This window comes from Aotus nancymaae, unplaced genomic scaffold (genome assembly GCF_030222135.1).
Source record: "Aotus nancymaae isolate 86718 unplaced genomic scaffold, 86718_ANA_hifiasm-v0.15.2.pri h1tg000036l, whole genome shotgun sequence".
NCBI classification, from domain to species: Eukaryota; Metazoa; Chordata; class Mammalia; order Primates; family Aotidae; genus Aotus; species Aotus nancymaae.
Window position 1 is genome coordinate 23,538,618 of NW_026988450.1, and position 17,033 is coordinate 23,555,650.

General features: G+C 37.2%; 1 protein-coding gene across 18 annotated transcripts in view; it reads right to left on the reverse strand.

Annotated features, from left to right (window-relative positions):
• Positions 1-17,033, reverse strand: part of STAU2 (staufen double-stranded RNA binding protein 2) — a 355,158-nt gene that overhangs the window by 152,474 nt on the left and 185,651 nt on the right. For all 18 annotated transcript variants that reach the window (XM_021672674.2, XM_064384279.1, XM_064384278.1 and 15 more), the window contains one exon: positions 7,986-8,046. In XM_021672674.2, the coding sequence (XP_021528349.2) occupies positions 7,986-8,046 (61 nt within the window). The remainder of the gene's footprint in view (positions 1-7,985; positions 8,047-17,033) is intronic.

Genomic DNA, 17,033 nt, shown 5'->3' on the forward strand with positions numbered 1-17,033 from the left:
AGTTTTGAAAATACTAATTTTAAACACCTTTTGATCCCCATAGACCTCTTAGAATACACAGCTCATATTAGAAATATCCAGCACACATTTCAGAAATTGAAATTTCATTCAGACTTTAGAAAACTGTTTCCTCTTCTTTACTTTCAGAAAAGATTCCTGAAGACTTCAGTACAGAGATCATTCTGCTTCTCTAGCTGTTTAAACATAATACTTATGTTTAAATTCAGCCAGATTGTGCATTTCAGGCCAAAGTTTACATATCTGTCAGTGTTTTAAATATTCTTGATTTTTTCCTGATTATAAAACCAGTATATGTTCATTACGAAAAACGAGTCTATTTTCCCATACGTTTTAGTTAAGCTCTAGAAAGAAACAGGCCTAAGTTCTGTATACTTAGGACTGATTCCCTTCAGAATGGCAATAAGTCAGAGTCCTGACAGCAGCATGTGAAGGCATGTTTCCCCAACAATTGGAAGTACCACTTTTAAATTCCTGACAATTTGCATGGATCAGAAATTTCATAACATTTATTTTTAATCTGCACTTTCCTGATTGCTGAACATTTTTTCATGATTTCTTGTCTGCTCTTTTTAACTGTCTTAAGACCTTTGGCTATTGAGGTGTTTGCCTTTTTTTTTTTTTTTTTTTAAAAACTGACTTATATGTGTTCTTTGCATATGTTCAATCTGTTGCTATGCTGCAATTTATGCTGCTCGTCATTTGCCTTTTTACTTTCTTATGCTGCTCCCTGAACTTGCTTTTAGCATTTATGTATATAAATCTATCTTTTTTACTGTATGGTTTTATCCTTTGCTCTTATGCTTAAAAACACCATCATACTGCAATAAATAAATGTATCCTAAAAATGCTCATATTATTTCCATTTTTTAAAAAAACATATCTGATATCTTTTTACAAGTAAAAATGAGTCAAGCAAGTTTTTAAAATCATTACAATTTAAATTCATTAAATCTTTCCTGAGAATATTTCAGAAAAACATGTTATCTGTGCTAATCTGATTAAAAACTTACTTTCTAATTTCAGATTCTTTTTCCTTTAAATCAATGGACGTTGAAAGACAGACTCAACTGGTATGACTAAAACAGAGGCAAGCTTAACACTACTTCTTCCTAGATTCAGTAGGCAAGAAAGGAGAATTTTTGTCAAAGTAAAGTTTTAAAGCTTTTTTTTACAGCTTCTCACCAGTCAGGTAAGTCTAATATACAGTCATCATGGAAAGGAAAGATAATGTCATTCTGAAATATTTGTATCTTTCCTCCTGTATTCAGGGGAGGAGGAGCAATTCCACCTGCAGTCTCAGATGGACAGCAATGAGAATGTGTATGTTCCCATTGCTCCCAATTGCTCCAGATAGCCCTTCGTTTATAGGATCTTAGAAAGTAACCAGGTATTCAGGGACTGGGTTGCCCAGCACAAGTAACCCACCAATCTTTCTAAATAAGATCACTACAAGTTTGCTACATTCTTACATTTCTAACACAATATTTATGTCTAAAAAAGTATTAAGTTGGATCACTCAGCTTTGTATTTAAATCCAATTGGCTCCAACTCTTTTAATGGTCTCACTACAAAGTGGTTTCTGCTATGGGAATCCCAAAAGGAATTTGTTCAGGGAACTCTCTCAAAACACTATTAAAGAAAGTACATGTTAATCTATTATCTCAAAAGTACAACACTTACACAACAACTATCTCTCCCCCACCCCCAACAAAACTAGGGAAAACAAAAACACTAGGGGTTCTAAATATAGTACACAGCATTTGGGAAACCAGCGGGCAATCTACCCAATGTCATATCACTGGCATAATGTAGCCTCCTGGTTGGGCAGTGTTTAATAATACATGCATATAAAATAAAAGTGACAAAAATCTGGGTAAGTCAACTAAGATCCTAAAGATGTCAACAAGAATGCTACTGCATCCACAAGTATTTGTCTTTGGTCATCTCTAATGAACCTAGATGTGCCAGCATATTTCACAGGGGATAAATAAAACTTTTTAAAGGTTAACAGAAAAATATTTATATGAAAAATGCCTCCAAATAATCTTTTAGTGGGTGGATTTGGCACATACCAGTGAATAACTTTGAGCTTAGTCCAATCTTGAATTAAGCTACAGTTCACCTTTAAGAAACAATGAACCTGCTTTTAAGCAAAAGCCTGTATTAATAAGAAACATGGAATGTGAATACAAAAAGAGATATTATCAGCTGAACTATATCTAAATATTTTACAAAGTTTTCCAAGAGCTGTCAGTAGATCTTTAAAACTCATGATCTTTTTTTAAAAAAAGTGTTAGTCATTCATCTGTAAAAATCTAGTTTTTTATGTGTACACCAAGCATAAAATTGAATTGCCCCACGCTAAACTTAACATAAACCTCACATTACAAAGTTATGTGTTCTTATACTTCAATATAACTATGACAGTGATTCAAAGGGTAAAAACACACTTAGCATAGTCTACCTTCTGCTGCATTTCAGTACAATGAAGAAAGCCTGAGCAGCACCCAAAAATTAGGTCCATATTTTAAATCTGCAGGCAATCAAGCAAGGAAAATAAATTGAGGAACCAGGCTATGTAACCACAATCATTTGCAAAATCATTTAAACTGTTTTCTAGTTGTAATTGTTAGCAGTTTCCTATGACTGTAATCTTTTAAAAAATATCTTCCACTTCAACAATTAAATGCACATGTACATTAATGTTTTTTGTCTACTTACAGTTAGGTTCTAGCTATGCCAGATTAAAATTCCTCTTTTTCCCCTTTCCAATTCTGCATTCCTTTCTTTCCATTTTTGCATATTATGGTTCCAAGTTAATTACATATTATTTATTCAAATAATGGGTGGCTAAAAATTTAATCTTTAAAACTACAATTTTTAAGCAATGTAGAGTTTAACAACAACAAAAAACATAGTGAAGAAAGCCATTTCACGATGACAGTGTTTTTCACAAAGTAATATGTAATCTTTTCAGATTTTATTCAAGGATAATCATTTTATAAATGTTATAAAATTAAAGATTCTCAACATTATAAATTAGTATGCATAACACTTAACAGAGAAAATTGAATAGTAAAAGGTAAAATGAGTTGTTCAAGGTCAGACAGCATGTCAGTGAGGCAGTCAGCATGGCAATCTCAAATTCCCGTCTTCCCTGACATGTGCCATCCCACAAGATCCCTGCTCTAACCTTTGCCTGCAAAATGCTAACTCCAGTATTCTTCACAGGACAGAAATCATTTAGAATACAATTTCAAACTTAAGAAACTGATTAAGTAGTAAAGAAGTTAACCTAAATATTACCATGATACATGAATTTAAATTAATTTTCAGCTAATTGGTCCATCATCTGAATGATCAATTCCTAAGCAGAGACCAACTTCTTCCTAATGTTGTATTTAAGTGACATTGAGCTGGCTCAAGGGGAGTCAGGCTTCACTTGTGAGAACCAACCCTTGGAGAACGAAACAGCTACTTTTCAGGGTTGGGCTGCCCTTATCCTCTATGGTAACCCGAGGAAGGGACAATCCAGTGTTCATTCAAAGAACTCTTAGAGCAGCTTCCTCGCCTCCTTACAGCTGGAAAGGGATAACAGAACATTCTTATTTCAAAGGTTTAATCTGAACCATTGTAGGCCAGGAATTCCTAAAGCATTAACCATCTGGTTAAGTTTTAAGCTGGCTTCAAATAGTTTTCTCACTTCTAACTTTACGTCTCAAGGGAACCCGTTATGCATTCTTACACATTTCTGATCACTTAAACTCATTGGCCTCTTTGTGATATTCTTCTCATATTTGCACAAGACAGAAGTATCCCTCACTTTTCATCCCATGAGATATATCCCTTAGCAAGTTAAGAAAAACAAACACATAAAGCTAGAGGCGAAAACATCACTGTTTAATGATAGAGCTTGCAGGTTATCTATAAAGTGATTTCATGTTAAAATTGTCAAGTTAATAACTATTTGATTTCTATATTCAAATACATAATGTTCATATTCTTTCAAAAATATGTTTAGTGCCAAAATGTAACTATTCAATAACAGGTTATATATTCTTGGATCACCATGTGTATGCACAAAACATCTGATAGACAAAAGTATAAGAATGGAATTTTTGGCAAGCCTACATAGAATAATATCATTTTTATAAAAGAAAAGAGGGAGGAGGCATGGAAGGAAATCGACATTCATTACATGCTTACTAGGTAACAGGTACTATGCTAAGTACTTTACATAAAACTGCAATAAATTTTATGTTTATTACATTCCCTCACCAAGTCATTATAAACTAATATATTCAAACATCAAAGGAACTGAATACAAACTCTAGGAATCCTGAACTGATTCCATTTTTTCCTTGGGCTATGTGCTAAGCCCATCATATTCATCACCCCTATTTATATAGGCCAAGGGCTGAGAGGCACATTAATTTAAATTATTCCCAGAAAGCAAACCCAAAATACCATTACCTCACTGAAATATTCTTTTCAAGAGGCTAGTTTTGATGATCCAATAATTCAATTCTTATGAGCATATTTTAATAAGAATTTGTTACTAATTTCATTATACATCAAGAGATGAGCCACTAATATTAAAGAATAAAACCATGGATTATGATAATTTACAAATTTAAGCTTTTTCAGTGTCTAGAGGTTGTAAGGAAGACAGACAGGGTTGGAAATGAGACAGACTGGGTGTTTTTACTAGCCAAATGTTTTGATTCACTGATTTACAGTAAAATGGTAACTTCAGTGAAATACATGCTTTTTAGAAGGTGAGGGAGGGTATTAAGGAAAAATGTCTAAACGTTTAAGTGATGTTGATAAGTCTATCCGTGCCTTAGATCAAAATATCTTGATCACATACATTTGAAAAAAATCAGTAAACTGATATTGATTTTTAAGTGTTTGACAATACTGTAAGTGGAACAAAACTGTGAGCAATTTTATTCTTACATTTCTGACATTTCACTTTGCAACTTTAATAAAATATTTTTTTTTTCCAATTTTGTTTTTTTTGTTTGTTTGTTTGTTTGTTCTGAGAAAGAGAGAGAGAGAATAGGAAGGAGGAAAAAGGAAGAGAAAGAGAGAGAGAGAATGGGGAGGAGGGAGAAGGAAAAGAAAGAGGGAGAGAGAATGGGAGTATTGCTTTCTTGCCCAGGCTAGAATGCAATTTAGTAATGGGTATTGAAAACCTCTTTTATACTGATAATTATACTTAATGATGTAGTCAGGAAGGAATAAGGGAAGAAGATAACAAACAAACAGCCAACCAATATTTAATTTAAACCTATAAAATGCTATGCAATTACTGAGGAGTGATTTACTTCCAATTATATAGTCACCTTTGGAATAGGTGTGAGGTGGTAATGTATGTTTTGTGTATTTGAAGTGGAGAGTTCTAAAAATGTTTATTAAGTTTACTTGTTCCGGGTGTGAGTTCAAGTTCTGAATATCCTTGTTAATTTTCTATCTCGCTGATCTATAGAATCGTTAGCTCTTCTTGTTGCATTGATCCTTTTGCCATTATGTAATGTCATTCCTCGCCTCTTTTGATCTTTGTTGCTTTAGAGTCTACTTTATCAGAGACGAGAATTGCATCTCCTGCTTTTTGTTTATTAATTTATTTTTACTCTCTGTTTGATTGGTAAATCTTCCTCCTTCTCTCTGAGTCTTTGTGTATTGTTGCATGTAAGATGGGCCCGGATGCAGCATACCGATGGGTTTTGGCTTTTTATCCAATTAAAATATATATAAGTTTAATACCGGCGTTTGATGCTAGCTGGCTGTTTTGCCCATTAGTTGATGTAAATTTTTTATTGTGTTAAAGTTCTTTGCTTTTTGATATATTTTTGGAAAGGCTGATATTGGTTGTTCCTTTATATGTATAGTGCTTCTTTCAGAAGCTCTTGTAAAGCAGGCCTGGTGGTGGTGAACTCTCTAAGTACTTGTTTGTTCGCAAAAGATTTAATTTTTCCTTCGCTCATAAAGCTTAGTTTGGCTGGATAGGAAATTCTGGGTTGAAAGTTCTTTTCTTTAAGGATGTTAAATATTGGTCCCCACTCTTTTCTGGCTTGTAGGGTTTCTGCTGAGAGATCTGCTGTAAGTCTGATAGGTTTCCCTTTATGGGTAACCTGACCTTTCTCTCTGGCTGCCCTTAGTATTTTCTCCTTCATTTCAACCCTAATAAATCTGGCAATTATGTGCCTTGGGGTTGGTCTTCTTGAAGAATATCTTTGTGGTGTTCTCTGTATTACCTGGAGTTGAATATTACCCTGCCTTGCCAGGTTGGGAAAATTTTCCTGAATGATATCCTGAAGAGTATTTTCCAACGTGGATTCATTCTCTTCATCACATTCAGGTACGACTATCAAACGTAAATTAGGTCTTTTCACATAGTCCCATATTTCCTGGAGACTTTGCTCATTCCTCTTCATCCTTTTTTCTGCATTCTTGTCTTCTCGTTTCATTTCACTGAGCTGGTCCTCGACTTCTGATATCCTTCCTTCTGCTTGATCAATTTGACTGTTTAAACTTGTGCATGCTTCGCGAAGTTCTCGTGTTGTGTTTTTCAGCTCCATCAATTCACTTATATTCTTCTCTAAATTGTCCATTCTCGTTAACATTTCGTCAAACCTTTTTTCAAGGTTCTTAGTTTCTTTGCATTGGGTTAGAACAAGTTCTTTTAATTCACAGAAGTTTCTTATCACCCACATTTTGAAACCTGCTTCTGTTATTGGAACACACGTGTAATCTATTAAGCCTTGTTCCGTTACTGATGAGGAATTGCGATCCCCTGTAGAGGGAGAGGCATTCTGATTTTGAGTATTCTCTACCTTTTTACGCTGGTTTCTTCCCTTCATTATATATTTGTCCGTCTGTCGTCTTTATAATTACCGACTTTCTAACTGGGTCTCTGACGTCCAACTTGTTGATTCCCAGCGCCGAAATCTGAGCAATCCACTGAGTCGGCCAAAACAGCGGTGTTAAGATTGATGGTGCTTTTCTGCCCGGGAATCTCCGGACTCTGCACCAAGAACTGGCGTGCTAAGGCACCAGCAAAACCGCCACGCCGGCCACAAGAGTCGCCCTGGCGACCTGTGGAGCTCCTTCACTGGGAATCTCCTGGTCCGTGAGCAACTAATATTCGTCTGAAAGTGTGGCGTCCTCTCGTTCTTTGCGCTTTCACTGGGAGGTACGTGCCCGAGCTGCTAATCATCAGCCATCTTGGATCTCTCTCCATAAAATATTAAAATTCTAATGACTCAGCAAAATTCAAAAATGCGTATGGCAATGTTAAGTGAAAACATAATAAAATTTTATGTATATCATAATTAAATAAAAAATTGTGTGCATATGAAAATAACTGGAACTCTGAAAGATGATCTGACAGCGTAATCAGCTTATAAACAATTACTTCTTTATATTTCTTATTATGCTTTTTTTTTGAGACAAGAGACTCGCTCTGTCGCCCAGGCTAGAGTGCAGTGGCACAATCTCAGCTCACTGCAACCTTCGCCTCCCAGGTTCAAGCAATTCTACTATCTCAGCCTTCCAAGCAGCTGGGACTACAGGTGCACAACCACCACGTTCAGCTAGGTTTTGTATTTTTAGTAGAGACAGGGTTTCACCATATTGGCCATGCTGGTCTCAAACACCTGAGCTCATGATCCACCCACCTCAGCCTCCCAAAGTGCTGGGATTACAGCAACTTTAAAAAAACATCTGATCACTACATGTATTAAATGGCACTTTGTTTGCAATGGCTTAACTATGTTAAGTGTATGTTGATAAGTGTATCTATGCTTTAGTTTTCCAGCTATTCTGTCAGTTCCAAGAAAGCAAACACCAGGACTCCTTTGTACCCTCCACAAAACTTAACACAGCCTGTCAGACCCAGATAGACCCAACTGAGTCACTGATGAACACCAAGTGCAGAAAACATAAAAATGAGAACTTACTATTATTCGTTGGTTCAGGAAACCCAGCCTTCGGACCACTCCATCCTTTGTTTTCCCCTGTCTGAAAGATTAAATCAATTGTTCAAATCCAGAGAAACAGGCTTACTCAAAAAGGAAAAAAAAAAAAAAGGGTGACTCATCAATTCAGCAAAGGCAAAGTTCTCTCACATAGTTATTCTGCATATTCTCTCCATCTCTGACCCTGGGATGATGGCTACAAAAGAAACTAACATGAAGAGTATCATTTATTCCTTTTCTGCACCTGAATCTATTTCTTATATCTTTCTGCTGTTATTTGAGCACGTATATTTATAATTTAAGGCACAAATAGGCAAATATTCAATATATGTATTATATAGAATATAAGCTCTAGCTGGTGATTAAAAAACAAATTTTTTTTTTTTTTGAGACAGAATCTCACTCTGTTGCCCAGGCTGGAGTACAGTTGTGATATCTTGGCTCACTGCAATCTCCACCTCCTGGAGCGATGCTCCTGCCTCAGCCTCCCAAGTAGCTGGGACTACAGGTATGTGCCACCATGCCTGGCTAATTTTTTTGTATTTTCTCTTTTTTTTTTAGTACAGATGGAGTTTCACCGAGTTAGCCAGGATGGTCTCGATCTCCTTATTTTGTGATCTGCCCACCTCAGCCTCCCAAAGTGCTGGGATTACCGGCCTGAGCTACCGCGCCCAGCCCCATGTTCATTTTTTTCTTTTTTAAAGTTGTTCTTACTGAATTATTTCCTTTTCATTATACAACTTAGGGTGGCAGGGAAAGATATAGTGGCAGACAGCAGAAGCAAAAACGAAAATAAAGAATCCTGAAAAGTAAGATGACAGTATGTTAGAAACGACCAGCAGCTTCATATGAGCCAGGGAGCATCTCTTTCTCTAATTAGCTCTTTTATCTCTTTAAAACACAAATTCCTGTCTTCATCCACATTTACCATCTTGAGAGACTGCTGCTATAACCTTTGACTGCAAAATGCTAACACAGGCATCCTTCACATGACAGAAATTATTATGTAATAAAATAGACTGATAGAGGTAATAGCTAATAGCTAACACTCAAGATTTAAAAGTGTGGTTGCTAATGTGCTAAGTGTTTTGCATGGATATGGATTATTTCATTTTCATCCTCACAAAAATTTGGTAAGATAAGCAATATTAACATTCAATTTTACAGACAAGCAAACTCGGGTTAGAGAGGTTCTGTAACTACTCTAAGGTCACACAGATAATATGCAGAGGTGCCAGGATGTCAAACTACATCTTCCAGCTAGAGGAGAGTAACCATGCTACCTTTGAACTATCATTATTAGGAGAAAAAAAGAAGCTGAAGAAAGGAATAACAGAAAAGTAACAGATGAAGTAAAACTGTGCCATCTAAGAATGAAAAGAAAAACAGTGAGATGAAGAACAGAGTTTGGAACTATTAAGAAGAATGCTCTAGGCACAGCTGGGATGGAAAGGACTACTGCAAAAACAAATGAGAGAAAACAGAAGTAGATAGTTCCAAGGGATGAAAGAAATTTAAAAGATTTTGAAAAGCAGCTAAAATCATTATTCACAGGAAAACCTGGTGAACAGAAAGAAACAAAACATATTTTGTTTCTTCAAATTTTCTTTCATATTCCTACCTTATTTTAAATTGTATACATACCTCCAAGACAGAGCCTGTACTTATCAAAGTGCTGCCAACTGTTTAGGTTCTTAGAGAAGTATTTGTTTCGGGAATCGTGGGGCAGTTCTACAAGTAGCCACAGGATACTAGTCTATCTAAACAAGTTTTTCATTTTTAATGAGTGGAATTAATAAAATCTGTTTTATTCGACTAAACTAATTTCTTCTATCTTTGCCTTGCTTTTGTTACCTTAATAGTATATAATTTATCCAGTAGGTAACATATGATTTTCATCTGAGAGCTATGCCTAACTTCAAAATTTCTTTCTTTTAAAGATCACTGTTTGAAGAGGAAGAGGTCAGGAGAGACAAGGTCAAAGTAATTACTAATGAGAAATTCTCTCTTGGAAAGCAGAAACCCAGCAGGCACAAAGTACAGCTCAATCCTTACTTTCTGTATTTCTTCTATGGTACCCCTCAGACACACATGGGAAATACGAAAAAGATGATACGGTTTGGCTCAGTGTCCCCACCCAAATCTCACCTTGAATTGTAATAATCCCCACATGTCAAGGGGAAGACCAGGTATCGATAACTGAATCAGGGGGGCGGTTCTCCCATGTTGTTCTGTTGATGGTGAATGAGTCTGACAAGATCGGATGGCTTTATAAGGGGCTTCCCCTTTTACTCTGCACTTATTTCTCTCTCCTGCTGCCCTGTGAAGAGGTGCTTTTTTGACACAATTGTAAGTTTCCTGAGGCCTTCCCATCCAGCCCTGCAGAACTGTGAGTCAATTAAACCTCTTTCCTTTTTAAATTACCCAGTCTTGGGCAGTTCTTTACAGCAAACAAACTAATATATGAGACAACAGTAGGAGGTAAGTCAATCAAAGTCTGGAATTTGAAAAGCAGATGAACAAGTTGTGGCTAGCTTAACAGATGTGAGTAACTGAAATCTAACCTGCAAAGGAAGAAGCTAACAAAGAGCTTACAAACAGCAAGCAAAGTGATGTGTCACCCACAACCCCAGAAAGCCTCCAGAATTAGGAGTACACCTGGTACATTTAAAGATAAATCCTGGAAGGGGCTGAAACAGAAAGATTGTGGGGAAGTCTTCTCAAGGTCTTATGAAATCTCCATATCACCTCTTTGACCCCAAGCAGCCAGGTGCCTACCCCTTCCTAACAGGAGTTTCCTACTGGGAGAGGCTAAAACAGAGAGGTTCTGGACACCAGGCACAGTTGAGGGTGAAATCTATGTGTCACTCTGCAAATACGGAGATGGAGTTTCAAGGTTCCATACTGAAAAATAAGATTCCCAGCCTCTTTTCTCATTTGCCCTCAGAAGACACACCCAGGCTTCTAACACACAAGGAACAGGAAAATAATTCAGAGAACAGAAGAAAAAAAATGCAAAAAATAAAAATACTCAGGCACATAAGAGAAATACTATACCCATTAAGCAAGAATAAGAAGACATAAAAAGGAATATCTTGAGACTGAGGAAGAACTCTGGGAAATAAAAAATGCAATAGCTGAAATGAAAATTTCAAAGAGGGACTGGAAAACAAACTTGAGGAAATCTCCCTACAAAACAGACCAACAACAAAAACAGAAATAGGTGGAAAAAAGAAAAATCACAAGACCATTCATAAGATTAACAGGCATCCCAGAAATAAATAACAGCAAAAATAAAAGGAAAGAAATTATTAAAGAAATGATATAAGAAATTTCTCCCATTTCACTCCAGCCTGGGTAACAAGAGCGAAACTCCGTCTCAAAAAAAAAAAAAGAAATTTCTCAGTTCTAAAGTATATGCATTTCTAGATTATAACTCAAATGTTCAACACAATTTATCAAATAAACATAAAATACACACATCTCAGAACCCCTGGGAAAATAAAAAGTCAGAAAAGCATTGAGAGGGAGGAGAAGGGTAAAGGTTTCATATACAGGCTGAAGAATCAAGTGTTGAAATTTTAACAGCAATGCTGGGAGGTACAAGACAAGGGTGCAATGCCTTCCAAACTCTGTGAAAATGTACTTCCAACTCAGAATTCTATCTTAGAAAAAAAACTATCAAGTGTGTGGGAAATATAAAAAAATTTCAGACCACAAAATCTCCAAAAAAGTTTACTTCCCATGTATCCTTCAAGAGGAAGCCCCTAAAGTAGGTACTCCATCAAAACAAGAAAGTAAACCAAGAACAAGGGAAACTGTCCAGAAAACAGGCAACTCAACAAAAGACAAGAGGCCAAGGAAATTTTCAGGATAATGGTGAAGAGAAGAATCTAAACAGTAGCTCTGCAGCAGGCCTATCAATCAATCTGCAATACAAGAGGAGGATAAAGAGCTCTATGGGTGGAGTAGGGTGGAGGTTGGGAAAGGAATGGAAAAAAAAAACTGCATGATGTGCTTAAGTGGTAAAGACTTTGGGGATAAATTAGAGAGATGCAGAAAAGTGTGTGTGGAGTATGTACCAGAGTTAAATCCTCATTTTCCAGAGCAGAAAGTATATTTAATTTTCTTACTTTTATATTACTTCTCATAATATTTAAACATGAGAAATCAAGAGATAGCCCAAATTACCCACAGTGGTAAATAAAAACATAAATAGTTACAACAGGTGGTAAAGTGGTTGCCTCTGGCAAGGGGGAGCAGAAATGGCCAGTGGCAGGAAAGGAGAACAGGATATTTTGGTGTTTTAAATTATAAAGCTTGAGTTTTTATACTATTAATCTTGTATAAATTCTGCCTTTTTATATATGTATTACTTTGAGTATGAGTACTACTTGGATGAATGATCAAATACAAAAAAAGAGTAGTCACATCTGACTTACGACAAACTCCAAGATATAAGAAAAACTCTAAAATATCCAAATGAAAAAAATCAAGATGCAAGAGTGGCATATATAAAAGAGGTGAAGAGAGTATTTCATTTTTCCTTAGAATGTAGAAACATAACAGTGACAAAGAGGCAACTTGAAAAGAAAATCGTAACTTTTCTCGAACCCTTCAGAGACCTGAGATTACAAGACAAACAAGCAAAATGAATTCTAGAGAGTAACAAATCCTGTGGGAGAGACAGAACTCACAAAACTGTTACAGCTTTGGCCGGGTGGGAATGGCAGAGATGACTGCCATAAATATAAGTAAGAAGAAAGTAGATGAAATGTTAATAAATTCCTAAAGCCTGAGTATGAGCTAGCATAATAGTTTAGAAAAACTGGGAGCTCCAGACAGGAGTGGTTTTCCATAGTCCTGCCCTGGATTCTCAGGAGGACAACTAGGGGTACAGCTGCAGACAAAAGAGAGCCCAATTTGGTGCAGGCATGCAGCTGGTTAGTGGCTGCACTGAGGAACAAGCTCAGAACCTTGCCACTTCTCTAGGCTCTTCTCCAATACAAAACAAAAGGTTTAAGCCACTGGAGGAAGGGTAGAAACAAATCCTATCTGCCTTTGGGGCAAAGGCAGGAAATTCTCTTGTCCTAAGAGCTCAGTAAAGCCTCACTCCTTCTGAAGAAGGATTAAAAGCTTAAAAGCTATATGCTCCTGGGGGGGAAAAAAAGATAGAAAACCTACTTTAAGAGTAAGATACTACACTTTGGGAGGCCGAGGCGGGTGGATCACGAGGTCGAGAGATCGAGACCATCCTGGTCAACATTGTGAAACCCCGTCTCTATTAATACAAAAAAATTAGCTGGGCACGGTGGCGCGTGCCTGTAATCCCAGCTACTCAGGAGGCTGAGGCAGGAGAATTGCCTGAACCCAGGAGGCGGAGGTTGCGGTGAGCCGAGATCGCGCCATTGCACTCCAGCCTAGGTAACAAGAGCGAGACTCCGTCTCAAAAAAAAAAAAAAAAGAGTAAGATACTATACCAGTATAAATAGGAGGTCTTCAAATGCTGGGAAATGTACAGGAAACTCTCTCATGCCCGAACTGCCCACAGATCCAAGACAAAGTTTGGTTACCACAGAGAAGAGAGCAAAAACTGAGAAAGATCTGCTTCTGAGACCCAGACTCACAGAGTCTGCCAGAAAATGAAGCTGGACAAAAAAAGTCAAGAACTATGACACCCATCACAATCCCAAGATTAAATAATAAACAACAGCAGTCTACTACAGCACAAAGAGAGATGACCCCCATGCCATAACACAGCAAAGAGACCTCTAAACCTGACGGCGGAGCAGAGAAGCTATGAAAAACCCCTCTCAAAACCTCACCCTACACAAAGCACAGGTAACAGTATATCACTGCTGAAGGAATTTGTAGTTAATAGTGACTATGGCAACAACAAAACCCAAAATGAATTCAGTTACTAACTAAACTGATGCAACCTTCCATCCAAAAAGTCTGATAGAGACATATGCTGATTTCTCAACAAATACTATTTGACTTAGCCTCTACTATATTTCTGTCACAAGGTCCAACACTTGTTCAAAAATTATGAGATACCCAAAACTGCAAGAAGAAACAAACTACTGCCAAAACAAGGAAGTCAACAAAACACGGCCTTGGGATGACCCTGGTGCCAGACTTACAGAAAGATATGTTACAACATCTATGATTGATAGGTTGAAAGACCAACTGGAAAAAGCAGACAACATACATGAACATATGGAGAATTTCAGCACAAAAATAGAAACTACAAATACAAAAGGAAATACTAAAGGAAAAATACTAGCGATCAAAACATTTATGTCTTTATTAATAGTGTATTAATTCAGACTGTACATACCTGAAGAAATATCATTGAACTTGTAGACAAATCAACAGAAATTATTCAAACTGTTTAATTAAAAAAAAAACAGTATAGAAAAAAGAAACGGAAAATCCTAGAACTATAAGACAATACCAATGATCTAATGAATGTATAAATGGAAACTCCAAGGAGAAGAGGGAGAAAACAAGGAATAAAATATATTTTAAAAGTTAATAGCTAAGAACTTGTCAAAATAACTGAATGACATCAAATCACAGATCCAAAATGTTCAGAGAACCCTAATCAAAATAAGGAGGATCAGAAGGATGAGGATGAGAAAGATGAGGAAGGAAGGGAAGCAGGAGGAAGAAGAGGAAGAGGAGGAGGATAAAAAAGAGAAGGAGGGCTGGGCACGGTGGCTCAAGACTGTAATCCCAGCACTTTCGGAGGCAGAGGTGGGCAGATCACAAGGTCAGGAGACTGAGACCATCCTAGCTAACATGGTAAAACCTCAACTCTCCTAAAAATACAAAAAATTAGCCAGGTGTGGTGGTATGTGCTGGTAGTCCCAGCTACTCAGGAGGCTGAGGCAGGACAACTGCTTGAACCTGGGAGGTGGAGGTTGCAGTGAGCCCAGATCGCACCACTGTACTCTGGCTGGGCGACAGAGCAAGACTCTGTCTTAAAAAAAAGAGAGAGAGAAGAAAAAGGAGAAGGGAGGGAGGAGAAGGGAGGGAAGAAGGAGGAGGAAGAGGGAGAAGGAAGGAGGAGGAGGAACAGGGAAGAAGAGAGAAGAATAGGGAAGGAGAAGGAGGAGATGGAAAAAAGAGGAGAAGGAAGTAGGAAGAGAAGGAAGGAAGAGGATAAGGAGGAGAGGAAGAAAAGGTGAAGGAAAAGGAGAAGGAAGAAAAATAGGAAGAAGGGTGGGGAAAGAGTGCAGGGGAAGAGAAGAAAGGAAGAAACAAAAAAAAAATCAAACTTAGATACATCACAGCCAAATTGTCGGGAAACAAAGAAAAAAATATTTTGAAGGCTGAGAGAGGCGAAAAAATACATCAACAAGAAAAAGCAAGTAAGAATTACAATAGACTTTACATTGAAAATTGTGCCTATCAGAAGACAATGGAGCAAGATCTTTAAAGTACTAAAAGAAACAAGAAACACAGAAACCTATATCCAGAAAAAAATAACTTCCAAAAATGAAGGTAATCCATTGGAGGCTTAGAAAAGAAAAAGAGAAGGCCAGGCACAGAGGCTCATGCCTGTAATCCCAGCACTCTGGGAGGCCAAGGCAGGCGAATCACAAGGTCAGGAGTTCGAGACCAGCCTGGCCAACATGATGAAACCCTGTCTTTATTAAAAATACAAAAAATTAGCTGGGCATAGTGGTGGGTGCCTGTAATCCCAGCTACTCGGGAGGCTGAGGCAGGGGAATTGCCTGAACTCAGGAAGCAGATGTTACAGTGAGCCAAGATTGCGCCAATGCACTCCAGTCTGGGAGACAGAGTGAGACTCCGTCTCAAAAAGAAAAAAAAAGAAAGAAAAGAAAAGTAAAATTTTCCGCTACAGCAGTCACTGAGGAGCAGCAGCCATAGTTCTGCATTATCCCATGGCATGGGCCTCAACCAGGGCCCAGCGTGAACAAGAATGTGAGCAAGCTGAGGCAGGGCTGCCACCCTGGATACCTCACAAAAGCACACAAAGTGTGTGTAAGACATTATCCGTGAGGTGTGTGGCTTCCCACAGAGAAGTGGCATGCTATGAAGCTGCTCAAAGTCTCCAAGGACAAGCGGTCCCTCAAGTTCTTTTAGAAAAGGATGAAAACACACATCTGCATGAAGAGGAAGAAAGAGGAGCTGAAGCGGTATCCTGACTGCCATGAGGAAAGCAGCTGCCAGGAAGGTCTGAACCACCACCCCACATTGTGCATAATAAAACCTATAAAGAAAAAAAAATGAAGGTGAAATAAAAACTTGTTTGGCAAACAGAAGCTGAGAGAATGCACTGTCTACAAATCTGCTAAAATAAGTAATATTAAAGGAAGACCTTCAAGCAATGGAGGGGTATGATACCAGAAAGAAATCTGAATCTACACAAATAAATGAAGAATATCAAGAATAATAAAAATGAGGTAAATATAAAAGATATTTTTCCCAATTTTAATCACTTAAAAAGACAACTGACTATATAAAGCAAAATTAGTAACAACAAATTGTAGGGTTTAAAAAATACAGAAAAGTAAAATGTATAACCACAACAGGAGGTCAGAGAAACTTAGAGAAATAACATATGTGACCACAATAGATGTCAAAGAGAAAAAAAAGTAAACAGAGTAAGTGAAAAAAAAAGGCAACTAACACAATGATGAGCCTCAATAACTTCAGTAAGTGCAAATGATCTAATCACCCTAACTAAAGGGCAAAGCTTGTCAAATTAAATTTTAAAGAGGAAGACCCAATTATATGCTTTCTAAAAGAAACCAATTTAAAGATAGGCTAAAAGTAAAACACAGGAAAAAAAAAGATTCCATGCAAACATCAGTCAAAATAAAACTGGAGTAGCTATATTAATATCAAACAAAACAGATTTCAGAACAAGGAATAAAGAGAAATACGCAATAATAAGGTGGCCAAGTCATCAAAAAGACACACCACCACTAACTGTATATGTATATAACAACAAAGCTTCAAAATGTATAAAACAAAAACTAATAAAACTGAAAGAGG